This window comes from Meles meles, chromosome 1 (assembly GCF_922984935.1).
Source record: "Meles meles chromosome 1, mMelMel3.1 paternal haplotype, whole genome shotgun sequence".
Lineage (NCBI taxonomy): Eukaryota > Metazoa > Chordata > Mammalia > Carnivora > Mustelidae > Meles > Meles meles.
The window spans coordinates 135,347,877-135,374,576 of NC_060066.1; the positions used below are offsets into that span (position 1 = coordinate 135,347,877).

Sequence of the window (26,700 nt, forward strand, 5' to 3'; positions counted from 1 at the left end):
TCTCCAAGAAAAAATAATAAATACCCTGGAATGAGGTAAAATGAATCAAAATTCCCTTCTCATTAGAACCCCATAAGATGATCAATAGGAGGTATAATTTAATTATAAGGGTGCCTGAAAGTGAGACAATCAGACTGAACCACCAAGGTCCCAGAACAGCACTGTCAAGAAACACTACCTGCAAATAATAATAATAATAATAATAATTTTTTTTAAAAAAGAAACACTACCTGCATGCTACAACATTTCATAATTTAAAATGACATCACTGTACTTCACAGATTGCAGTGAGAGGGATTTGCATGGCCTTTTCCTCTAACACTTGGCCCCTTATTTTGGAAGCACACTTGGCTTAATGAACACAAATACCTTTTCTCAAACATAAATGCCTCCTTACACTTTTGTTACAGATTGTAATACAAGCTTTCATTTTATGGCTTCTTCTTTCCTTTGGTCATTATATATTTTAAGATTATCATATTTTAACAGATTTCCTAAGAAATAAAAAATAGTATCTCTATATCATTTCCTCCATCTAACAAGTCAAGTTCATTTTATGTGAAACATTTCTTTTCTTATAAAACCCAAAGGTAAGTTTTTTCAAAAATTATTTTAAGGGGCACCTGGGTGGCTCAGTCAGTTAAGCATGTGACTCTTGATTTCGGCTCAGGTCATGAACTTAGGGTTGTGAGAGCACAACCCACGTTATGGAGCCTGCTTAAGATTCTCTCTCTCCCTCTTCTGCCCTCCTCCCCAAAATAGTAATATTAACTTTAATTTTAATTGACTCCCTAGACCTATAACTAACTATGTACTAACAAGTACTATGCTATCTAGGACCCCAGAGAAAGTGATCAAAAGTCAAGTTCTATAGAACTTCTTTGGTCTGTATTTAAACTAACAGTTTACACACTTGCACAAAGAAATCAGTGTTATATTTTTCTTAACGTCCAACTTAAAACATTAGATATAATAAGCTGAATTGGGGAAAATCATGACCAGATGCTAAAAATGTAAACACGAAAAAAGTAAACATGAAAAGAAATCTTTAAAAATTTCATTTAATTACAAGAAAATTAGCTAGAAAATTGCACAGTTACAAACAAATCCTCTATATAATCACAAGGGCTCATTTACCATCATTTCATATTTATCTTTCAAATAACATTTATCTATTGAACCTAGACTTTACTGGCAAAAATTAGAATATATGGGCGTTTTTAAAGTTTAATAGTCCATAAGCAAAATGGGCTTTTGTTCCTGAAGTTAGAATGGTGTCTATCACTTTGCTTCAGAGAAACTTTAAAATTGTTTCCTTAGGAGAGTTTCAATTAACCATTCCCAAAATCCACTGTAAAACACAAAACAAAACAAAACAAAAAACCGCCACTGTCTGACTAAAAAATTCCTGTCTTCCATTTCATTTTACCAGCCCAAGCACAAATTCAGAGAAAAGCTTCTTAAGTCCTGCAGTTTCAAATTCCTTTTGTAACTCATCCAACGATGAATACTCTTTGACTTCAAATGCCAGAAACCTGCATTATACAAGAGAAACTCATGAATATGCCTAGATTTGTCAGAGTATAATTATCGATTCAGTTACTTTTCCATCTGCAATAGTACTAAATTATACCTTTTGTGTTCTGTCTGTACTTTTGTTTCAAACAGTACACTAATCATTTTCTCTTTGCATTTCTTTCCACTTGAGTCCACATCTACTTTGGAGGTTTTCTGAAGAAGCAGGTACTCCTAAATGATAAATCAGTACATTAAGTATATATCTTACTCTGAATCTTCAAGTCCTAGTTTTAAAGGAGCCGTGCATCTGCAGGCTTATTTTCCTGCCTAGAGTACTCTCATTCTGAATCAAGCAGTAAGAGGGCTATACTGTCTTTCTATACTAGGCAGCAGAATGTGCTGGTAGAAGGAGGCCTTCAAACAATGCAGGGTTAAATCTGGACTGCAAGGCCTCCTAGATCTGATTCCAGGCTGGTTACTTCAGCCCTCTGTGCCTCAGGAATCTACTCCATAAAATGGTACTCAGAACGGTACCTACCTTATGGGAAGCTGTGATGATTAAAAGAGTTAATATGTGCAAAGTGCACAGAGGATAACCTGGCACACAGTGCTTTGGCACAATTAACAGTACCAGCTAGTGGTAGTGTTATGGCTACTTGTGTATCTGAAAGAAATTAACACCACTTACCAGTCCAAATTGGATGACATCTATAAATACGTACCTGTAATTCTCAATCCTGATATATAATCTTAAAAATTTTAACAGAGATATTTACATTAAATGGCATTTTTGGGAAAGCTCATAAAAAAGAAAGAACTCTTTAAATAAAAAGTACAATTCCTCTATATTAGCAAAGTTCTAGTCATATGAAATAAATACGAATCAATTGATGGATCCAATCTGAGTGACATCTGCAAAACAGATGCACTTAACCTAACATTCCTGAGCTGGCTTAAAGAAAAATCTGAGCCTTTTAGGGAAATATGAACAAGGAAATTAATTTGCATTCATTCTGTCAGTCAGGAGTTTACACAGAATGTCAAGTTTTATAGATATACTATAAATCACCTTGCAATATCTGGTACATTGGTCAGACCTCAAACCAAGACAGATTCAACTTTAACTGTTTGTGGTATCTATATGCTATACCCCCAGCACTAATCTGGTTAACCAAATGCCAAATAAGTATTGTGATAAGCACCCATTCTGAAAAAGCTAGGTAGTTATTCTACAAATCTTTCAGATTATAGGTTGTGCAAACTAAATCTGTTTTGAATAAATTCAATTGAAGTATTCTTGATCCAACCCATCTGAAAGCATAAACCTATTAAGTGATTTGTAGTGCTTTCAAGATTTGAAATATAATAAGCAGCTTTCCTTGTCCGGTCCCACATAAAACAGGTTAGGTGAGTTGAGCGTGCGAACTTGGAGAATCTGAAGAAGATCATGATTTTGAAAGCAACTGCTGAGACAAGTCAGGCGGAAAACAAAAGTTAGGTAGGAGGTGACAAGCTGACAGCCTAACGATGCTACTTCCACTAACACTAAATCCTGGTTAGGAGGGATCAGCTCCTCTTTCCAGGTATTACAGAAGCCAAATTTAAAGTGTCTGAATATGTTTTTAACGGCCAAAAAGTTACACAGTACCCACAGACAGACACTGAGCCTGAGGAATGGATTACAGATATGTACAAACTTTTAGTGCACATTTAATAAAGTTGAGGCTCAAAGCTAACTAAAGAAACAAAATTCATGCACCATAGAGATTTTTTAATGACCTATCCCTTTCATTATGTGGAATAATTTTTAAAAATATAATCCACTTATTCTTCAAGGTTTGCAAGTTTGTTGTTGTAATTAGAAGTTAGAGACATTCTTTAAAAAAATGGAGATCCATTAACATCTTAATAACTAACCTGTCCCATTGTCACAAAACACACTTACAGACACACCATTTTAGCAGAAAATAGCCCAATTCATATTCAACATTAAGCTTTTTGGCACCTTGATATTGCTTCTGTCTCCTTGTAGTAAAATCAGTATCATTTTACCCATGAACATCAGTTTTCCTGTCAGCTTTAAATCGGAAGCCCACTTCTCAATAGTTTTGACATATTTGGTCTTTGCTCTCATGTGATCTAAATGCAAAAGAGTTAGCCACAGTCCATCATCCACAGTCATGCCAGTTGCAGAAGTACACTTTTCACTGCCACTTCCAGTTTCTGGTTGGTTGAGGACATGCCTGAGATTCTGCTGAATCCAGAGCACCAGCTCATGGACCATAGGTTCCGACAAAAGGTTCTCTGCTTGCTTAAGTAACTTCTCCTTCACAGTCACTGACTGGGCCCGGGTCAGGTGTTCGGAGTGAACTGAGATACCAGGTAAACACGAAGGGTAATTGACCGGCAAATGGAACACCAATTCTAAAGGTATGTAGGCACCCATGAGGCCTTCAGCTTTTGTGAGAATTCTGAACACCGTCCCCTCTGTCCCTGGAAAGCATCCAAAAATAATGATTAGCTATACATAATTCAATTTGAATGGCACACTAAGAAGTTAAAATTTTCATTTGCAATGTCAATTGATGTTTCATGAGAAAACCGGAGGTATTTTACAAAGAGACACATAATCCCAAGAGAGCCATGATTTACAGATTCTCTCCTTCAGCCATACACATATACTCATGGATTCCTGCATCCCAGCATCTAGGGCTTCTGAGGCATTTCCACTGGCTATTGCCCCATTTCTAGTCAGGTTTACCAGAAGGCTCTCTCATCACACGATTTTTTTTTTTTCTACTCTCACTTAGTTCTAATTCTGGAAACTCATAATGAACTCACATGAACATGCAGAGAAACAGTGCTGCATATACCTAAAAACAGTGATTAATTTAAAAGTTACACAGTGCATCCAAGGCAGGTCATTGGGTAGCAGATTCAAGTCAAAGCAAACACCGCAATGCAGTGTAGTTGCAGGGCCCGAGAAAATGATGACTGTGCATGAAACACTAACTGCCCGGCCCTGCTCTTTTCTGACTTCAAATGTATTAGTATCAGTGTAACATGAAGGTAGCAGAATGAACTAAAATGGGGCGGACATCAATTCAGCCCTCTCTGGCTCCACGAGGAGGAGGGGGAGGCACACACAGGCTAGGAGATGAAACACTGCTCCCTTTCAGATTTGCTCCACTTCACCCCTCTGATGTGTTCCACACCGCTTCACCCCACTTTTCAAAAAGTTGATAAAACGTCAGGTTGATTCATTCTGCAGGGGGCAGAAGCACACACATCAGAAGAGCAGAGTAGAACAGAACTGGGTGCAGACGGATATCTTTGAAGCTAACTTGCCTCTCTCTACCCCTGCTTCTTTCTCCACACGCCCTTGTTCCATCCTCCTTCATGACAGAGGCAGGCAAACCTTTCTCATTTTCATACTTGGATTGCTGCTCAACAGCCTCAACAACTGGAACAACTCAACAACTGTGCCCCGTGCCCCACCCCAAAAGAACCAAACAGAACATTAATGTGGCTTTCTAGCCACCTGATTCCATTTATGTAAAAGCTATTGTTACAGACGTTGATTCACACAGAACCAAACACATCTGCTACAGAAAGGTTTTCGTTGTTGTTGTTTAAATAGACTCTTTGGCATCAGCGGCAAAGAACTACTATGTAAAGACACTACCCAGAAACACAGACAGCAACCATTATAAGGACCATATTAAAATGATACAACTAGGGGCACCCGGGTGGCTCAGTAGGTTAAAGCCTCTGCCTTTGGCTCAGGTCATGATCCCAGGGTCCTGGGATCAAGTCCCGCATCGGGCTCTCTGCTCAGCAGGGAGCCTGCTTCCCTTCCTCTTTCTCTGCCTGCCTCTCTGCCTACTTGTGATCTCTGTCTGTCAAATAAATAAAATCTTTTTAAAAAAGATGATACAACTAAAATGTGTTTACCTAAGTAAAATGGGTATGGATAAAGAAAAATTTTCCAAACCTTAGTACAATTCATCATGTTTCTCAAAACCCTTCTTTCTTCCACCCAGTTCCTTATTTTTTAATATTTTATTATTAAATAGGGTCCCTAAATGTCAGTTGGATCAGTACATTTCACTATGTGAAATGGGCACTATAAATACACCTACAGACAACGTATGACCATTAGACTGAATAAATTCTCCAGAAATCCTTTAGGGAGCCTACTTTCTCCCTCAAAGGCATAACTTCTGAAGATCTTCATACCTTCATCATAAATGAACATCACCCCTACAAAATCTGTCTTACAATTCCTATGGTACTTTGAACTTATTCTGTGGTACTCTCATACCAGAATTATTACAGTTGAAACAAATGAATTATTTTCTTCACCACTGGACTATCTAAAATTTTCTTTTTAGACAACAACCAAGAAATAATTTCGTAAGTTATAAGAAGATTTTAAAATTTACAAATAAATAGCTCTGAGCGCTAGCTTGTAACCATGGGGCTCACAGGTGCAGAAGTCCTTGCTACCTGTGATAGGCTAAAAAATGGTCCCACAATGTTTATGTCCCAATTGCCAGAACATGGCAAAGGGCCTTTGCAGATGTGATTGGGTTAAGGATCCTGAGATGGGACCTAAATGTAATCACAAGTGTAATCACAAGGAAAATGTAGTCACAAGTGTCCAAGGCAATGTAATCACTGCAGTCAGATGCCATGCTACCAACTTTGAAGACAGAGAAGGACCATGAGCAAATGGGTGCAAGAAATGATCTCTAGCAGCTAAAAAAGGCAAAGAAGTGGATTCTCCCCTTCCAGCCCCCAGAGGGAACACAACCCTGCTAACCACTTGCTTTTAGTCTGGTGAAGCTGATTTCAGACTCCTGACTTCCAGGATGACAAGAGAAAAAAATGGGTGTTATTTTAAGCCACCACATTTTTGGAAATTTGTTACAGTAGCCACAGGAAACTAATACAGTATCTGTGTCCACAAAGCAAGCTTTTCCCTTCAAGCAAGAATCCCTTTCTGATCAAAACCCTGAAACCCACAGTGTTTCAATCCCTGCCATGTAAGTATGTATACCTCCCCAGTGCAGTAACCAACTGACAGAAACAGGCAGTTCAGGGAGAAAGTAGGAAAATGCTATTGAGCTGGCCTTTCAAATCCTTACCAGTTTTCATTTTTCTCTCTTAGGGATTTTCTGGTCCTAGGCAGCAAATAGAAAACAAGGGAGAGGGGAACCTGGGTGGCTCAGTTGGTTGGGCATTCAGCTCTCGATTTCTTTTCAGATCATAATCTCGGGGTCATGGAACAGAGCTCCATGCTGGGTGTGGAGCCTGCTTGGGATTTTCTCTCTCCCTCTCTCCCCCCTCATGCTCTCTCTTTCTCAAAAAAAAAAAAAAAAAAAAAAAAAAAAAGCAATGGGAGAAATCCTTACTTTTGCCTTAGAAAACTATAAAATTATTAGTTATATGTTTAGAAGAAAAATTGTTTTGATTCTTTCAAGAACTGGAAAAGATTAACATTCTTCCTAATGGGTCTTCTCAGAGACAGTGACTCTGCCCATTCCCCCCACCCACCCCAACACATACACACATCCTGGGGCTGCAAACTAAAATTACACAAAATGATGTTATCTCTATAGGAAAATGAAAAGCCCAATAATGACCCCACTCTGCTGATATTTAATGTGGTAATAAAATTATACATTCTTTTAAAAACTCATTTTCTCCCTAAAACTCTAGAAGTATGTGCATTACCTTTCCATTTCATATCTGCTTTAGTTTGTACATGCAATTAAATTGGCTCTCTCTCATGTCAGAATTTTTCATATAACCACATGTACTGTCAATTTGATTTTTTCATTAAAGGAAAAGAGACACAAAAAACAAAGTTGCCTCTATCTGCTTTAAGACTATTAACAGCTTAGAGTGATTAACAGAAAAAATAATCATGCTCTAAATCTAACACTAATCTTTGCCCCTCCCTGAGCTCAAAAAAACGCATTAAGTTTAACTTACAAACTCATCATTGTCACCTATGCTCTAGAAAACTTACACTTGCCCTAGAAAACTGAAATTTTCATAAGTTTCAAGACTATTTTAATCTAAAGAACCTACCAAAAGATGTAGGCCTTGCTCTGGTTGAAATTCACATATAAATTCCCTAGGTTTTTGTTTTTGTTTTTTGTTATTTAAAGTAAGTCACTCTGCCTTATAAGTATATCAATTTCATAAATAGGACACTAACAGAAATAGGTTTCAGACCTTGTTCTTCCTTACAAGTACATGAAAGAAATTGTACACCTAACCACACTCCAAACAACAGAAAATCAAACTAGAGAAACTGAACTGAACCCCAAATTCCACAGCAGTGTTATTTTTAAGAATTTCTGTTTTTCATAGCTACACAATAGGAACTTAATAAATACTGTCCAATAACAGAAGACATTGGAAAATGTAAACAATTTAATAGAATGCGTTCTTCAAGATTCATTTGGAGCCCATTAAGAAACCATATACAACTGACTTTCCTTTTATTTCCTTCTTTTTCTCTTCAATTTTTAGATATCCTCAAAGTAAGCCGTTGTTCAGAAAACCAAGAAGCAGGCCCTAGTACCCTGCTGCACTTCATTGCACAGGGCTTTCTTTCCTCTTCCTCCCGGGCAGCTCGCCACAAATATGTATCCACTCGTGCTTGTTTTTATGCTATGGCTGGATTTTTATATGTGTTTAAAAATGTGGTTACAGAAAAAAAGCAAAAGGAAAACTAAAAATAAGTGAAGCTAAAAGTGGCAATCCCATCCTTTAGAAGTCAAGTTCAAGGCTGAATTGATTTTACAGAGGTGAGCACAGTACTGACAATCAGCAGGAAACAGCTGAGCAGATTTAGAGGAGTCAGTGGGTGATAGTCATGATTCATTTTGCAAGAGGGCCCAATCCAATCTGAGCATGAGTGTTAGCAGAAGACAAAAATTCATGCTGAAGCTACTGTGCAACATATTATATGATACTGAGTCTTATATACCTCCCATTTTACAAGTTTCTGATCCACAAGATAATTTCCAGAACTACAACTCCGCATATAATGAGCACTGACTACAGCAATATAATCTGTGACCCTCAACTATCAGGAAAATGAGGATTTATAACAGTATCCATTTCACCTATCTGATAGATGTGCACACAGATGCATGCCCACACACTCCCCCGCAGAATTACTCTGAACATAAGTTGGGTGACCCCCATCTCCTTTCTATGGGTGCTCATTATTGCTCTTTCATAAGTGTTATCCTTGCTAAGAATTCTTTTCCTCATGCAGCAGCCCCATCTCTATTAAGGGTCCATATACTCTGGTGCCTGATGGTTACTTAACCAGCCTGAGCATCGGTTAACTTCTCTATGAAAAAGCTAAGAGTACCCCTCATCAGGTAAGATGCATTTGAAGTATGAGGTACATGGAAGGTCACCCCATTAAACTTGGCACCTGGCCTCACTGCACTATACAAGGAGGGATAGAATACTTCTGATTTGGTCTACCCATAGCCCTCCCTAGTAGACAGCAGTGTGGGGGTTTACATCATTTGTACCTGTAAGATACAGTCATACCTGACGCCTCTTACTATAGGCTTACTGTAACCACTGTAAAGAGGCCATGTGCTTAAATCCCCTGAAATTCCCAGCATAAATTAGCCCAACTTAACTGATTTCAATTAGTCAGCCTCTTCAATCTGATGGTCTTAATAATTGACTCCTGGGTTGGGAGCCTAACCCTTCCTGGGCAATCTCATACCAGAAGTGCAATCCCACCCACAGTGCCCCCACAATGTTCTCCTGATTCCAGTGGCAACAAGCAGCAGCATTATTTGTGGGGAGGCCAGAATGCAACTGATGGTGTTAATGTTCTGGTAGCAATCTTATATCGTCCAACCCAGGCTAACAGTGACTGTGAGAATGACAGCCAGCAGCCCACTTATGTTTACTGTGGTCTATTAAAGAAGGCCTTACCTTACCCTTAATTCCCAGTTGTGGACATCAAACATCCTTATTTCAATCACTCAATTGTTCTATTCTCCAATGAACCTTTCAGCAACAAAATGTCCTAAGTTGTTACACTGAATTCTTTTATAATTCAATTACTTATTGATGCCAGAATGCTGAATTAAATTAATTAGGAGGCATGGCTTGAAAGCCATGCTCAATTTAACAGCAGATAAAGGGTCCACAGAGTTCTCACTATTAAGAATCTGCTCTCTTTCTTTCAAAGCTTACTTTTTTAGGTTTTCTCTGACTGGTCAGCAGCATCTTATGCATATCTATCTATGTACTCATGACCCAGCTCACTACCACTCCATCCTCTTTAAGGTGTGACGGGAAATCTTACGTTCATTTTTCCAGGATATTTCAACTGAGCCATCATGAAAGAATTTAGAAAAACTGATGATCTCCTAAATAGCTGCCTCAGGCAGAAGTAATTATCAATAAAGAGACACATGGAGACAGTAAGAAAGATGATGAAGAATTATGAATGCTATCCAATCAGAAGGAGGGTGACAAGAAAACACTAAAAACAAATTATTTCATATGGACTGTCAACAATAGTTTCTATATAGGATACAAGACAGGCCAGGCACTGAAAAGGAAGCAGCTGCATCACCTGAATTGGTTCACAGTGCCTAGAACATAATCGTGGTCACATGACCACAGGTGATGCAAGGAAGAATTAATGAAAAGGCTTGGCTCTGGCTTCCTGTGTGAATAACCAGCCACGAAACCCATCTTAGTCCTAAATGGTTTTCTCACAACACCCAGAACATTTTTAGACTACTTTCTTAAAGGTCAACCAATTTATGGTCAGAAAGGCGACTTTAATAGTTGCTGAAACATAACAGAAAGCTAAATCCCATGCCAAAATATTTACATAATGTATTTAAAAGCTAAGTGAAAACTGAAAAATATCTGCAGTTTTGGTTTTTACTTAATAGAAGTCACAGACAGGGACAGAATAAACTTTATCATCAAAAAATAGCCAAAAGAACCATTCTGGACTGTAAGCTCCCAGAGGACAAGGGCTATGTCTCTGAAGCCTTGTGTTTACAGGGCATCAGTACATGCGGGCTGAAAGATCAACACGCCCAAAGCCTCTGACAGCCACCTTTCAGCGGGCCAGAAAAACGCAAAAGAGCAATCGACTAGGAAACATAACTGAGAAAAGGTTCGGGTAGAGCACAGGGCCAATTCAAAGATTCATTCAACAAACATTTACTAACCACCATATGCCTGGCACTGTCCTAGGAGCATGCAGTTTTGTGATTACGTAACAGACAGGGTCCCCGCCCACCTGCAGCTCGGCACCCTCAGTGCCCTTAAGAGAATTAAAACTGTGGTGGGTGCCCTTAAGGAATAATGCACAGAGTTTAGGAAGGACACAATGTAATCTGGGACAGCTGGGTTTAAATTGGGGGTGTCAGGACAGGCCTCTTTTCAAGGTGAGACCTTAAGTCAAGCCAGGCGGCCCCGGGGAAGCCGGGCGGAGTGTGTTCCGGGGCCAGGGCTCTGCGGGCACGGGGCCCGGCGCTCGGCCGGTGGCGGTGGGGCGGGGGCCGGCCGGCGGGCCGCACCGGCCTGGGCGCTGCGGTCTCAGTCCCCTGCGAGGCGGAGTGCACGCCGACACACAGTCCACGTTGGAGGGGGTCGCCTCACTCTCCCGACTGCTCCCACACATCTCCAATCCCGGTGCGTGTCGTTCCATCCTTCCACTAGCCGGGTCCCCGAGGGTGGGCCCTGGGGCACGCAGCCCAGTCCCGGTGGCGGGGAGGAAGGACGCCCGGCCCCTCCCTCGCCAGGGTAGTCACCTGAGCGACTCAGCACTTCCCACTCGTCCGGCCCGCAGAAAATCGCGGCTAGGGCAGAGAGCTCCTCCCGCGCGGAATCTGCCATGGCCGCCCAGCAGCCACCGCCACCGCCGCCGCCGCACCACTTCCGCCGCCGCAGCCCTCACGGGCCCGGAGCGGCGCGCCCCGGCGGCCACTGGGGGGCGTCGTGCGTCCCCCCCTGCTCGGCGGGCGGGGCGGGGACCCTGGCCTAAGGAGTCCGCGGTCGAAGCTCCTTCATGCAGAGTCCCAGAGCGAGGCTCGGTCTCTTTGGTGGTGACTTTTCCCGGGAGACCTTTCCCAGGAAGCCAAAGGCGACCGTACAGCGCCCCCGCTGCTTTCTGACAGAGGAAGGAGGCCTCCCAGCAAAGCCCGAGATCCCCTAACTTTAGCCTAGGCTTCGAACGCTCACCATTCCGCCCAGACTTGGCCCTGGGCTCGGGGTGGAGGACAGAGTGGAAGAAAGGAACTCGAAGGTTAGGAAACCAAAAACAAGCAGGAAAGTGATCAATGAGGAGGTGAGCTTTGAGCTGGGCGTTGGGGACCTTGCAATCAGCAGGAAACAACTGTGTCCGGATGAAGCTGTTGGTGACTCTGGCAGTGTGAGACACCCGGAAAAGGCGGGGGGCAGTAACGAGCCCAGATGCTGAGCTGGACCTGGCACCGGGACTATGAACCAGAGTCGGATTCTTGAGACCTCTTTCTCTTAACCCTGCAAAAACAGAGGGCCTGCAGCTCCTGCCATCCTAAGGATGTTACTGGGGTGGCTCTGGACTTTGTGGGTCGTTATGCACCAGGGTGCTGGCAACGTCTTAACCTTTCCCCGTTGTCTCCTGCCTTCACAGGGGACAGCCCAGACTCCTTGGCCTTGGGAGGGGTACCTCAAGTGTGGAAACGTAGCAAACTCTAGCTTTTCAGTATTACTTATTTTGTGATACTCAATGCATACAAAACAGTGGAGCACTTAAAGCTTAATAATGGAATGATCGTCCTTGAATTCAGCACTTCAGTTTAAGAGTTTGAGCAACACCAATAGGAGAAGAGAATTATCAATCCATTCTGTTCCAGCTTTGATTTAGTGAACAAGATTACGATGATCCTCTGAGATAGTTCTATCAGCCAGCATGTTTGGCTTGTCCTTTTGTTTTTCTAAGCAACAATTTCAAATTCTGCAGCTCCAGGAAGTAGCTTGTCTTGCTCACTGAGGTTCCACAATTTTTTCTTTGTATCAGAAATAAATTTGTAAGATGAATTAGAGAACTTAGGTGGCGACACCGTGACTCCTGTCTTGACCTACACAAGTCACAACAAAAATCATGTTACCATCCTTAACATCATTCCCACTGTTGCTAAAAAGGGGCTTTAAAAAAGAAGATGCTGGCTTCCCCCCCAAAAGAAAGGAAATCTAACTAGATAGCCTGCAGGAGAAATGCTTTTCACAGGATACCATGGGATTTCAGTGACCCCAAGTAATTAGGAGCACTGCTGTGCACATAATTGGGAAAGACAAAGGCTTATTTAAACTCATAATTATCTCTGATGTGGCCAATTTGTTTAATAATAAGTTTTAAAATTTCTTTGAGTTACTTTTAAAATAGCAATTCAGTAGGTTCATAATTAACTTCTAAGGAGTTTGGTGAACAAAAGAATACATTTTTAATTTAAAATATCACTAAGTTATTTGATTTTAGTTTGAAGTCCAATGCCAGTATTAAAATACAAATTTTAGTTATTAGCCTTATTTATTCAAGATAGTCTACAAAAAGTCAAATAGTTCATATCTTATTTTTAACTTCCCAAACTCAACATAAATGATAGGAGTGAAATAATATGAACACCAAGGCTCCAGTTGTCAGAAATATTAGGAGGCAATCATAAAGGCTGCTGTCAGCTAGGGTTTCATGAAATTGATGTAAGAGTACATCAATCTATTTAAAATTTTCTTGTCAATAGGTTTCTTCTTTGCTCTTCCTTTCTCTGTTGATTTCTTAACCTGCTTTTCATCTTCCATTTAGCATGTTTAAATAAAAAAAGAAGTCGATGTGAATGTCTTTTAAATTGACACTAAACTAAGGCCCTGAAATCCCATGAATAAGTTTCTACTCTCTGACATTTGGAAGTAATCATCACAGAGGAAGCATAATGTCAGCTTGATATTTCTCACACTATGAAAATATCAGCTACATGTCAAATATCTACAGCTACCTTAATGTAATAAATTTTCTTGTATTCACAGGCTACTGAAAATTCTAAATATTTAAATGTGGAATGAATGTCTAGACATGTAGATGAATGTCTAGTTAGAGCACTTTCTTTTTCTCTGCCTCTCCCTCTCCATTATTCTCCTCCCTTAAACAGTGTATGATTTGCTAGAATATTATTTATACATACAACTTTTCTAAACAGTTGTTTTACCAAGACCATAAGGAGGAGAAGTTTTAAATCTCCCACCTCCAGTTAAAACCACTAGCTCAGGAAATAGTTCTTTTAGCTTTTCTGAGAAAACACTTCTTCTCACTTCATCATGAGTAGTATGTGGACCTAAATACACTGTATCAAAAAATGTAAGTCAAACCCCACTGGGGCATAGAAGTGAGAACACACAATTTTAAGAGTATTAGGAGAGGTTGGTTAAATGTTAGTATCATGTCAAAAAAGCTAAGAATACTGAAGTAGTGGGACGTGATAAGGAAAATTATCATGTTAAAACATAAGAAAAGTAAAAATGCTTTTTAAGAACTACTACGAGTATTGTAAACCTGAAACTAATATAACACTGTATGTTAGCTAACTGGAATTTAAAAGAGAGAGAGAGAACCACTAAGAGTAAAGAATAAAAGAGGCATTAAATGCCAACTTGCGAAATGAACCTGAACTTCAATGAGCTGTGAGAGCGGTTCTCCTACTGAAGAGTTTCTGTATTTACTCATTTCATAAAATGTTCTGGGCACACATTGACTGTTGACTGGCCTGACCCTACTAGCTTAGTGTTTTGAAATAGAGATGAAAACAACAAGCCCTTGCTCTCAAAGACTTGAGTATTAAGTTAGACAAGTAAACACAACGAGCAACAATTACAAGTTCTTTCACATTTTCTTATTGATATGAAGGTCAATGTAGTAGGTGAAAGAAATGGGTGGAGTAACATCCACTTCCCACAACTTCCCAGAAGAGAGATATATTTGTAATGTTTAGGAACGTAGTCTGTTTCCAAAGGTACACAAAGACTGTTGTGTTAATTGGTCATAGTTCTTTTTGTTTTTTTACAGTGCGAAAAGTCACAAATTGATTTTTCACCAAGAAAACAAAATAAAAACAAATAAAATCTATAAGAATTTGACAGTGACTCTGTAATCATACCATTTGTTGGCAAGATCCACCTCCACCATGTCCAAATAATTTATACTTACTCCAAAAGATTGGTGACATTCTGCCTATAAGAAACATGTTTGATTCTAACCCATGAGTGGTATCAAAACTGTTCTAGCTTGCTTCGTGGGAAAACATCCACATGGCCCAGGTCCAATGACATAAAAGTTTTATGCCTTATCAATATTACAAAAACAAGTCCTCAGTATCAGTAGGGTTTTAGAGTTTGTATAATTAAAATAACATCCAATTTTGGTTTATTACTGTAACTGGATTCCTTTTACATTTTCTCACAGTGTACTACTAGTATAGCCAGTTTTTACTATGGGGACAGAGGGAGGGTAGTTTGGGGACTTTGTGACCTTTTAAAAATACTTTCAAACTCACAAAGGAACTATAAATGAGGAAATTCTGCCATTTTGGCAAAATGATTCTCAGTGGTTGAAAATCAAAAGAGGTAGGTAGATCAAAGAACTACATCTATGACTCAGAAAATTTTCCTTTTTTAAAAAATGTGTGTGTGGGGGGGTGCTATAGGCAAATGATGTATTAGATACAGAAAGAGGGAGGAAAGAAGGGAATGAGGGAGAAAAAAAGGAATGGGGGGGCAAAGAGCAGGGAAATAGGAAGGTGAACACTTGAGATAATATGAAAAGGTTGAGTTTTACGAAGTGAAGAAAAACATGAGTTAAAAATTTGGTTTTAAGCAATGTCCGCAACAGCCAAACTATAGAAAGAGCCTAGATGTCTTATTAACATGAATGGATAAAGAAGATGTGGTGTATATATATATATAGTGTATATATATATGTATATATATATATAGTGTATATATATATTGGAATACTATGAACGATCAAAAGAAATGAAATCTTGCCATTTGCAACAACATGGATGGAACTAGAGGATATTATGTTGAGCTAAATAAGTCAATCAGAGAAAGACAATTATCATATGATTTGCTTGATATGAGGAATTTGAGAGGCAACGTGGGGAACTTAGGGGTATGGAAGGCAAAAATGAAACAAGATGGGATTGGGAGGGAGACAAACCATAAGAGACTCTTAATATCACAACACAAACTGAGGGTTACTGGAGGGAGGTGGGGTATGGAGAAGGTGGTTGGGTTATGGATATTGGGGAAGGTATGTGCTATGGTGAATGGTGTGAAGTGTGTAAGCCTGACAATTCACAGACCTGTACCCCTGGAGCAAATAATATATTATATGTTAATAAAAATAATAAATTTTTTAAAACTCATCTGGTAATCAGCAGCCTGTTGAAATCATGGAAACAGATGAAATTGCCTGCCTGCATCTCAAGAATTTCATAATGACGGTGATGTATTTCCCAGCAATTGGAACACAGAAGTACTGGTTTGCCAGTTTTTCTAACACAATCTGGATCAAGACAATAGTCCCTTTGTGGTAGGGTTTCTGTATTTCCCTGTTGTTTTCACTTTTTTGTTTCATTCTGTTTTCAGTGGACAGAAAAATCAAGCCAAGAAAACAACAACAACAAAATTCCTTTGTGGCACTTTTATCAGTTGGAAGGGTCTCTGTCTCTCCCTAGGAATATAAAAACTATCTTAGAATAGAAAGGTAGATCTAGAATACTTGGTCTATTGTTCAGGTAAAATCCTGCTATATTTATGCGATTCTCATTGCTCTTTGAAACCTTGATTGACCAGTAATTTCTTCACTGATGGCTTCATTTGTTTCAAAAGGAACATTATACTTCAAGAAGAAGCATGGCCAGGGTTCCTACTATTGGGATCATATTACCAAATACTCTGTCCCATCTCTTTCTCCTTTCTTATAAGCTATTTTCCCCCTGCTCTTTACCTGGTGAATTCTTACTCATTCTTTAGATCTGAATCACACCCTCCCATCAGAGTCTAAGACGAGGACCCTTCCCATATTTCCCCACTACTTATTATATTTACACACTTGTCAAACTGTATTGTAATTGCTTATGTGTCTACAACCCCAGTAGAGTATGAATTTGATGCGATGAGTAATAGACACTGTACTTGTCCTCGTTCTCTGGACAAGTGATTGTCCAGAGAGATCGACTCCTTGTTGGAATTGATTGACTCCTTGTTTGGGTGGACAACTTTTGAGACCCCACTCTGTCCAAAATCGTCTTTGGTTCTGGTCTGGTTATTCTTTCTTTGGTTGTACCTCCAACTTTAGCACAGTGACTGGAATATAAAAGGCACTCAATATTTGTAGAATAAATCAAGAATGAGTGAACCCATAGTCCTACTGTCAAAGTAAATAGACTGTGGCTCATTTTTTCTTAATACCTCTACTCTGATTCCGACTAGATTTTATTAGCCCTTGAACATGTTAATACACATCAACATTAAGCAAGCAGATTATTACCCATGTCTTTACTGGAATCACATTTGGAATAAAGAAGAAAGTAAAAATGGGCAAAAAGTAGTGAATTACTCCTACTAAAGCTCCCTGGTTTCATACAGGGGAGTGAAAGGGAGAAACATATTGTCACCCACAGTAATTTTTACATGTCAGTTATAGTCTCCCACAGTTTCCACTTCACTTTGTTATATGCAAAGGAAAAATAAATTTTAAGTAATTATTTACACAATATAAAGTTTTGAGACTGCTGGGCTAAGTCTGAATGTCATGCGGTAGGCAAGTCTATATAGTGTTTATGTCCTAAACTGAAATGGGACACCACATGCTACCGGATCCAGCCTGGCTAAAAACAGATCATATTTCCACCTGTGCATGTGTGACTAGGGTATACATTTTATTTACTATTCAGGTTAATATTAATAATTTTAAAAATAACAAAATCACTTAAAGACAGGATAGTTATATATAACAACATAGCCACAGCAATTAAGTTACAAAACAGATTTTTCTCCCTATAACTCACAATCACTTAAGAAGTTTCTTTTTTTCTTTTTTCTCTTTTTTTTTCTTTTGATACTTTAATATGTTGCTGACCCATAATTTAAGTTAAAAGACCACATTATGTTGAAGGGGACGGGGGAATGATTGAAAAGGGGCCCAGGGAACATTTTTGTTATGATGGAAATATTCTATTTCTTGGTTGGGGTGTTGGTTATATGACTTTATGCCATTTAACTGTACTATTTTAGACCTATGCATTTTATTTTACATAGAGTGTATCTCAATTTTCAAAAAAGAGTGCTGGGAGGAAAATACAGGTTAGTAAGTTCATAATACTTTTATAAGATTCCTCTTTTTTTCTGATTTTGAGCTGAATATGCCCTCAACTTGAAAATTAAAGGAAATTGTTCTTTTAAAACTCTTAAGCTTTGCTGCTGCTTGATTTTTATGTTAAAACAACAAATCTTGGCAAGAAGGGGCTGCAGGTCTCAAGTATCTTCCAACGGCACCAATTTGTCTCTGTGAGTTTGACGCTAACCGAACTGAAGAGAACCGTTCCTTCACTTAGGGTAAGTTGTTTTTAGCCTAAAACTCAGTCTACCATTTCCTGTTGATGTAAAAGAAAGAAAATGTGACTGAGACAAGTACACTTCATTTTATATAGATTAAAGAGGGGTTATTCAAATACTTTTTAATGCACTAAATAAGCTCAATATTTCAAATAATTTTATGGTGACCTGTTTTTTCTAAGTGTGGGACCTATAATGATGTGCGCTGTCTACCATTTGTACATCAACCTTTAGATGCACATAGTTTCATGTTTTAACAGCTCTGAAACTGGTTCTCTACACCATTCATGGCACTTTGCACTGGCCATTGGCCAGGCAGCAGACACCTCCATAGCTCGCACATGCATTAACTTGGGATATTTTCCTTGATCACGTGATTTCTGGGGAGATCATGAAAGCAGCAGTCTCAAAACTTGCAGAATGGCAGAATGGGTATTAGCAATTTGGATAAAGTCCTAGAATCCTAGCATTAGTGGAATGACTTCTTTAAAAGAAATGCCATCTCACTGATGCTCTTGATGGAATAAAGGATGATACATGTGGAAAACACAGACACTGATGCCTCTGAGTTGATACATTGATTCACAGCCATCAGACACAGAATGTGAGGGAGTTTCAGGAACATTTTAACCAATTTTTTGCTTATATCTTCTTTTTGTGTATCTTCTTTTTTGTATACATCTAAATAAGTCTTAAAAAGCTTTTTCAGGGAGTATAAAAAATTCCAAGTGATGAGAGAGTGAGCCATAGTATAATTGGCAGCATATTTTTTGGCAGCATATTTTAATGGTACAAAAAATAATGGCTTATCTTACAATTGATGTCATCTTAGATGCTCTTGAAGCTGATCTTCACAATTTTTTTATTTCTGCCAGGGGGAGATGAAAGATCAGGCAGGCAAGAATCCTAAGTGTATGGTAACAAAAAAACTATTTATTAACTAGCTGCTACTATAGGCCAGTGTTATGCTAAGTGACTTATGCATATCACTACACATAAGTCTTCCCCAAAACTCTGAAAGTTACTATTGAACTGATTATTATCAGTTCAGAGCCATTAAATAACATGGCCTAAGTAAGTCTGCAAAGCTGAATGGGAACTTTGTTTTGACTTTATATAATAACTTCTTCCCCTTCCTCTCCCCTGAACAGCACTCCAGCTAGTCTCTTGTCTCTCTCTCTCTCTCTTTTTTTTTTTTTTTAGTTTTAATTTTTAAGTACTCTCAACACCCAGGCTCAAACCCACAACAACCCCGAGATTAAGAGTCACATGCTCTTGAAAATAGAACTACCCTATGACCCAGCAATTGCACTACTGGGTATTTACCCTAAAGATACAAACGTAGTGATCCGAAGGGGCACGTGCACCCGAATGTTTATAGCAGCAATGTCTACAATAGCCAAACTATGGAAAGAACCTAGATGTCCATCAACAGATGAATAGATAAAGAAGAGGTGGTATATATACACAATGGAATACTATGCAGCCATCAAAAGAAATGAAATCTTGCCATTTGCGACGACGTGGATGGAACTAGAGGGTATCATGCTTAATGAAGTAAGTCAATCGGAGAAAGGCAACTATCATATGATCTCCCTGATATGAGGATGTGGAAATGCAACATGTGGGGTTGGGGGGGAGGAAGAATAAATGACATAAGATGGGATTGGGAGGGAGACAAACCATAAGTGACTCTTAATCTCAAAAAACAAACTGAGGGTTGCTGAGGGGAGGGGGGTTGGTAGGGGGGAGGGGGATTATGGACATTGGGGAGGGTATGTGCTATGGTGAGTGCTGTGAAGTGTATAAACCTGGCGATTCACAGACCTGTACCCCTGGGGATAAAAATACATTATATGTTTATAAAAAATAAGAAATAAAAATTAAAAAAAAAAAGAAGAAGAGTCACATGCTCTACTGACAGGCCAGCCAGGCGCCCCAGCACTCAAACTACACTGAAGGGTTAACTTGCTTCGAGCATATGCACTCCTTGCTTGCTGAACTAAACCCTTTGGTCTGTAGCAAAATTAACTTACTTTCCATGAAATTTGCACACCACTGGTCTTAAGGAGTGAAGGACCAGACTTTTCCAGAAGGTAAGGCCTGACTACATTTGAAAAGAGCTGCCAGAGATGCCACCATCTCTGTTCAGGGTCATGTCAACAGACACCTAACTGCCTGGGCACCTGCTTCTCCTGCCAGTAGCCCCTTCCCTTTTCCCCTTTCAAACCATCTGGCCTCCCCTAGACAGGGAATATGGTCTTTGAGATGTTAGGCCACCATCTTCTCAGGTTGCCAGCTTCCCGAGCAGAGCAAGCTTTTCTTTCCCACATCACTTGTCTCTCAAGTATTGACTTTGGAGCTGCAAGCAGCCAAACCTGAGTTCAGAACCGGTTCTCAGTTGGGTAACTCCCCTACCCCACCATCCCCAGAAGTTCAAATGAAAGCTTAAAGAAGACAGAGATAATAGAGAGGGGTGGGGGGGGGGGGCGGAGAATGAGAGTCCTAGCAGCACTCACTTCTGTTCGGGTTGTGCTGGAAGACAGCTTACCTTCATTTGGCAGCGCAGGGCTTCCTTCGATTGTGTGAGTGCTCCCAGAATCCTAACACCAAACCGCCTTCTTTCTCGGCCTTAACCAGTTCTCTTGGGGACTGCATCACTTGCAGCAAAGAGCATACTACTGTAACACTTCCCAGTTTTAACGGATATACACATCTCACTAGTGATAAGAAGATACTACCTCTCACACACCTTTAAAACACGGTCTGAACTCAGCTGGCTCACTGCACTGAGCCACACCAAGCTGGCTGTTTCAGGGACAGCCGGCAGCCCTGGAGGCACCTGATTCTGCTTGGGTTGAAACTAGAGCAGTGCTCCCTTTCCCGTGGGTTTGCTTTCTGCAGTTTCACTCACCCAGGTCAACCTCGGTCTGGAAGCCCACGATCCTCCTCCTGAAGAATCACCGGGAGGTCAGGAGTCGCCTACCACTACGTCACTCGCCTGCGTCACTCACCTCGTTTCATCACCTCCTCACTGAGGCGTCCCATTGGCTCCCATCATCACAGGCACCTTGAGTCTAGCACCGGAAGATGATTTGAGGGAGAGAGACCACATTCACATAATTTTTATTACAGGTATCTCATTATAATCGTTCTATTTTATTAGTAATTATATTTCATCTCTTCTTGCGCCTAATTTGGAAATTAAATGTTATCATAGGACTGTCTGGGTAGGGAAAACCGTGGTATATAGAAGGTTCGGTGGCACCCACAGGTACGGGCTTCCTGGTGGGGGAGGGGGTGTGCCTTGGAACACATGCCTGCAGACGAGGGGGGCCTGCTGTATGCCCTCAGCATCAGGGAGCGGGGAGCAATGAACACAGGACTGGGGAGCCAGGGTGGCTCGCTCAGTTAAGCATCTGACTCTTGGTTTAGCCTCAGGTTGTGATCCTGTAGTTGTGGGATGGAATGGAAGCCTGTGTTGGGCTCTGAGCCCAGCGTGGAGTCTGCTTCAGACTCTCTCTCCCTTTTCCCTCCCCACTCACAATCTCTCTCTCTTCTCCAATAAGTAAATGAAATCTTTACCAAAAAAAAAAAAGAATGCAGGACCACAAACCTACTCAGTCTCCCTGTGAGCAGCTGTTTCCCCACAAGCCACCTGACTCTGAGAACTCAATTTCCCCAACTGTAAGAAGATGCAAATCACGAGATGATTTCACAAAACTTTGCTGGTTTTAAAATTCGTGGCTCTTGCACAAATGAAAGCCATCCAGATATTGCATGAGTCACACTATGTGTAAATAAATCCGGTGGTTTTCATGGCCAGTTCTGCCCTCGGTTTCTTCGATAATAGGTATTTGTTATTTTAGTAGAATTCAAATTCAGTATTTCAAGTGATAGTTTTAACAAAATTAAGATGGTTTTGCTCAGTGGTAAGAATTTTTTTAAACTATAAAATATTTATGGATGAAATAGAAGAAATAAATTATGCTAAAACCTTATCTCCAGGAACTATCTGAAGATAGTTTTTTTGTTTTTTTTTTTGTTGTTGTTGTTGTTTTACCACAAGACTTGTGAATCAGGGAGGTTCTCATTCTTACCCCAGAATATATCCTTGAAAGGAAGTCAGATCTTTAACATTAGGCAATAAGAAGGAGGTTGAAGGGTCCTTGTTTTTCTTTATGGACTATCAATTTCAGATTTTAATACCAAAATAGAATATATGATTGCTTTTCTCCCCAAAATGATCACCTTTAAAAATATAGATTAACAAATGATTTGAAATTATTAAAAAATTATATATTCAATCTTAGGTAATCAATACAATTTTACAAATAAAAAACAACTCTTTAGCAAAAATGTTGACTTGGAAAAACAAACCATGAAATGTGATTGGAATTATGATATTATTAAGTATTTCTTCCAAAAGTACTAAGTATCTTTCTTTCTACAGAAGTGGAATTGATTCCATAAACTGGATTCAGTTAAAATGCATTTGAGGAGAGACTCCTGAATATTTTTTTTTAAGCTGGCATCACATAATCACCTAGAGCAGCTATTTCCTAATTCAGTATTAAATATGGCTTGGAATTCTTGATAACTTTCTATGATCTCTAACTTGCTTACACACTCGGGAAATTTTTAAGGGAGTAGTCTTCCTTCTGTGTTCATTTCTTTGGGTAACATTTTCACAAAAAGAAATTGAGGGATATCTTTACTGAATACTAATTATGTCCACTGCCTGAAATGGTCATACCAACAGACAGGGGACCACAGAACCACAAGCATGACTTCGTGGGCATGTCTGTCTACCTGTCTGTGCTTACACTAGGAAGGGCTTCCCAGCAGGACTTGCCAATTCAGGCATAGCCAGTACACCTTCAGCAAGAGCAAGGTTTGCCTTTCAAAATCTGTCAAGATGAACCCCTGGCTCCCCACCTCCAGATCTCCAGGCATCAAGGCATCTTAATTATTCACATGTAGCAAGGCCCAGATACAGCGCTAGTTCCAACAGTACATAAATTAGTTGGCTGCCAGGGCCAGGAGGAAGCTGACTCTCTGTGTGTCTCACAAGGAGCTAACTGCAGTGATGTTCAAAATACTTAGCACTGACGCAGCTTGGGCCCCAACCAATCTAATGAACATGAGGCATAAACACGCTGGCTGCATCAGTGCACCCTGGCTGAGTGTCACCCCCAGGGCCTGGGGCAACTTTATAGGTTACAAATGCATAAAAATATACTATCTTCATTCATATGTGGAATTTAAGAAACAAAACAAATAAGTAAAGGGCAAACAAAGAAAAAGAGAGCGAGAGGCAAACCAAGAAACAGACTCAACTATAGAGTCTGTATATAACTGATGGTTACCAGAGGGGAGGTGGGGGCAGATGGGTTAACAGGTGATGGGGATTAAGGAGGGCACTTGTGATGAGCACTGGGTGATGTATGGAAGTGTTGAATCACTATATTATACACCTGAGACTAATATTATACTGTACATTAACTGGTTAAAAATATATATACATACATATTTTTCCCACTTATTCCTCAAAAATTTGTTATGTAGGCATTATTCTTTTTCTAATTTATAGCTGAGGCAATGGAGGTTTGCTTACAGAAGCTAAACTGCAGTAGGTCACACAACTAGTAAGTGATAGAGCCTAGGTCGATTAGGGCTGCTTCACATAACCAGTTTTATCCTGTAGTTTCTCTTTCATTATCAGTGATAATTATCAGGAGGTGAAACTCAGTAACTTTAACTTTTTAAACAGTCTTATGTATTCAGAAACTAGAAAATGAAAACTGACAAATAAAAGTGTTGATTCAGTATTTCAACTTCATATTATTCAAATCACTGTTACAGGTCATTTCCATTAAATGACTTCTTTCTTGGCCTATGGAAATGTCAATGACTAGCAAAAGAAATATGTGAGATATGTGAACACTTTCAATATTATTTTTGTAAGGCTCTTCAGTGCTCTCAATTTCTGCTACTGTCAGCATGTTGATCTGTATTGAAAAATATGAATCAAAGAGCCGACTTCCTGGATGAAATTTATCCTGTGAGTTTAATCTCAGTAAGCAAGGCATGAAGTTATTGAGTCTTCCATGGGGGGACTAAAAGTTGACTTATCCAGGAAAGAAGAGACAAAGTTCCTGTTTAGAAAATTCCAAATAATTTATGTAAATACTCCACCCTTGAGGAGGTAGAAGCTAGCTCCTGACTCCTTAAGTGTGGGCTTTGCATAGTGACTTCCAACCAAAGAGGACAGTATGCAAGAGGAGGAAGGTAAGGAACTTGGCAGTGGAGAAATTTGACTAATACTTCCTTAGCCAGGTGATCAAGCTTCATATCCATAGTGATCAGTCATGTGATTAAAATGACTCTCTCAGTCTTCCTCCCAGAAACCTATAACCCCAGTCTAATCATGAAAAAGGCACCAAACAAATCCCAGTCAAGGAACATTACACAAAAAATACCTGAACTGTACTCCTCAAAACTGCCAAGGTCATGGAGTACCTGGCTAGCGTAGTCAGTAGAACATGCAACTCTTGATTTCAGGGTTGTGAGTTCAAGCCCTCATAGGGTATGGCGCCTACTTAAAAACAAAACACAGTGGTCAAAGTCATCTAAAATGAGAAAAGTCTGAGAAACTGTCCACAGCTGAGAGGAGACTAAGAGGCCCTGATGACTAAATGTTAACCTGGATGGGATTCTGTAACAAGAAACACCAGGTTTCAGTGAACTCAAATTCCTAAAGAAGCAGATAATGTTTTTAGTATTTATATAATGCTGGAATTCCTTGAAGCTGCCCCTGTTCTGAGAAAGCCTACCTCCACCATCACTGCCCCCCACCCTGCAACACATACACAGTTATCCCTTCTCATTTTGCTTTCACAGCCAAGTTTCCTATAAGGAAAGTGCAGATTTAACAGTCTCTACTTCACCCCTCATTGATTTGAAGACTAGTGCAGTCAGGTGTCTACCCAACAATGACTCGGGGTCCAAATCCAGTGGGTCCTTCTCAGTCTCCACTTCTTAATCTGATAAAGACTGAAATTGTTGATCACTCATTTCTCTAAAATGCCTGTTTTCCTTACCATGGCCTCTCCTGTTCTTTTTGTAACTTTTCTTTTCCTTTGCTAATATCACAAGTTATCTACCGTCCACTGTTTTTATTTCTGCCTTTTTAAACTTGATAGAACTTGAGCTTCCTGGATTAGAGAAGGGTCACTTGAGTAACCCTTTAGTTATGAAATATAAGGGCGCCTGGGTGGCTCAGTGGGTTAAGCCTCTGCCTTCAGCTCAGGTCATGATCTCAGGGTCCTGGGATTGAGTCCCGCATCGGGCTCTCTGCTCGGCAGTGAGCCTGCTTCCTCCTCTCTCTCTCTGCCTGCCTCTCTGACTACTTGTGATCTCTCTCTGTCAAATAAATAAAATCTTAAAAAAAAAAAAGAAATATAACATGAGTAGACACCCATCATTCTGGAATAAGGGAATTTTTTTCTTTTTTTCTTTTTGTCCTAACAAAAGCTGGCTCTCCCATTGGTGTGCAGAGTTGGTCACTGGGGAGGAGATGACTCAGTCCCTATAAAAGAAACCTAGGTCCTTCTTGCAAAGAAGACATCAGAGCCCCATACTCTAATCTCCTTGAATCAAGTATAGGAAAACTCATAAAGAGTTCATCAAGGAGTCCTGACCAAAGTCTGCTAGAAAGAGAATTGATCAAATATTCTAAGAGCTAAATGCACCAGGAAAATAAGACATGTCAACAGAAAGACTCTGCTGCCTGTGCAAGGCTTGGGGGTGGATCCTCCCAAGAATGTCTGATTGCCACAGTCCTGTGGATCCCAGGAATGCAAACTCCCATGGGTACCAGAGCTAGGCAATCAGGTGGTGTCCTCGGGGTGGCAGTCATAAGAACCAGGGCACCAGATGTAAAAAACCAGGGAACTAGATGCATGTAAACCTTCCGTCCAGGAGACACTGGAACTCTGGAGCACAGCACAGGGAGAGAATAAAGATAAAATATCTGTAAACAATTCTAGTCAGCCCCTAGATGGGTGTTTAATTAGAAGCCTCCCTTCCCTCTGACGCAGCCATGATGATTAGCAAGTTAACAGGACTCCTTCACAGAAAGACCTCTTGCTGTGCCCTGGAGGTAGTACTATTTAAAAAGTCTTTCTCCCTCCGTTACAGTCCTGTGGGACCCACAACCATAGCCCCACTGGCCACCAGAGCCAGGTGACCTAGAAGTGACCCATGGTAGCAGCTGCAAAAATGGAATACCAGAAAAGGGTATGAGTTCCTTTCTGGGTGGCACCAATTACTGCAATCCTATGGGAGCAAGAATACAAGCTGCCCTGGGTTCTAGAGCCAGGTGGCCAAGGCAGCCCCTGGGCTGCAGCCACCAAAAATGCTCCCTTCCAGGAGATATAAATGCTTTAGAGCATGGCAAAGGGAAGGGCAAAAGTGGCACCTGTAGGAGTCCATCCCAGAGAATGT

General features: G+C 40.1%; 1 protein-coding gene across 2 annotated transcripts; it reads right to left on the minus strand.

Annotated features, from left to right (window-relative positions):
• Positions 1-999: 999 nt before the first annotated feature.
• Positions 1,000-11,677, minus strand: RWDD3 (RWD domain containing 3). Of its 2 annotated transcripts, XM_046025624.1 has the most exons (4): positions 11,352-11,677; positions 3,524-4,011; positions 1,634-1,749; positions 1,000-1,535 (listed from the first exon to the last, which is right to left on the minus strand). In XM_046025624.1, exons 1-4 carry the CDS (start codon positions 11,434-11,436, stop codon positions 1,421-1,423), a joined length of 804 nt encoding a protein of 267 aa, XP_045881580.1. In that variant the 5' UTR covers positions 11,437-11,677; the 3' UTR covers positions 1,000-1,420. The 2 variants fall into 2 exon arrangements, with proteins under 2 accessions (XP_045881580.1, XP_045881588.1); XM_046025632.1 differs by lacking the exon at positions 1,000-1,535 and having other exon boundaries at positions 3,436-4,011; positions 11,352-11,674.
• Positions 11,678-26,700: the final 15,023 nt, after the last annotated feature.

Coding starts and splice junctions, on each gene's coding strand:
- RWDD3 (XM_046025624.1), bottom strand. CDS start 11,436: ATGGCAGATTCCGCGCGGGAGGAGCTCTCTGCCCTAGCCGCGATTTTC. Junction 1,750..3,523: donor GAGACAGAAGCAATATCAAG/GTGCCAAAAAGC, acceptor TTTATCATTTAG/GAGTACCTGCTTCTTCAGAA. Junction 1,536..1,633: donor GTACAGACAGAACACAAAAG/GTATAATTTAGT, acceptor TGTATAATGCAG/GTTTCTGGCATTTGAAGTCA.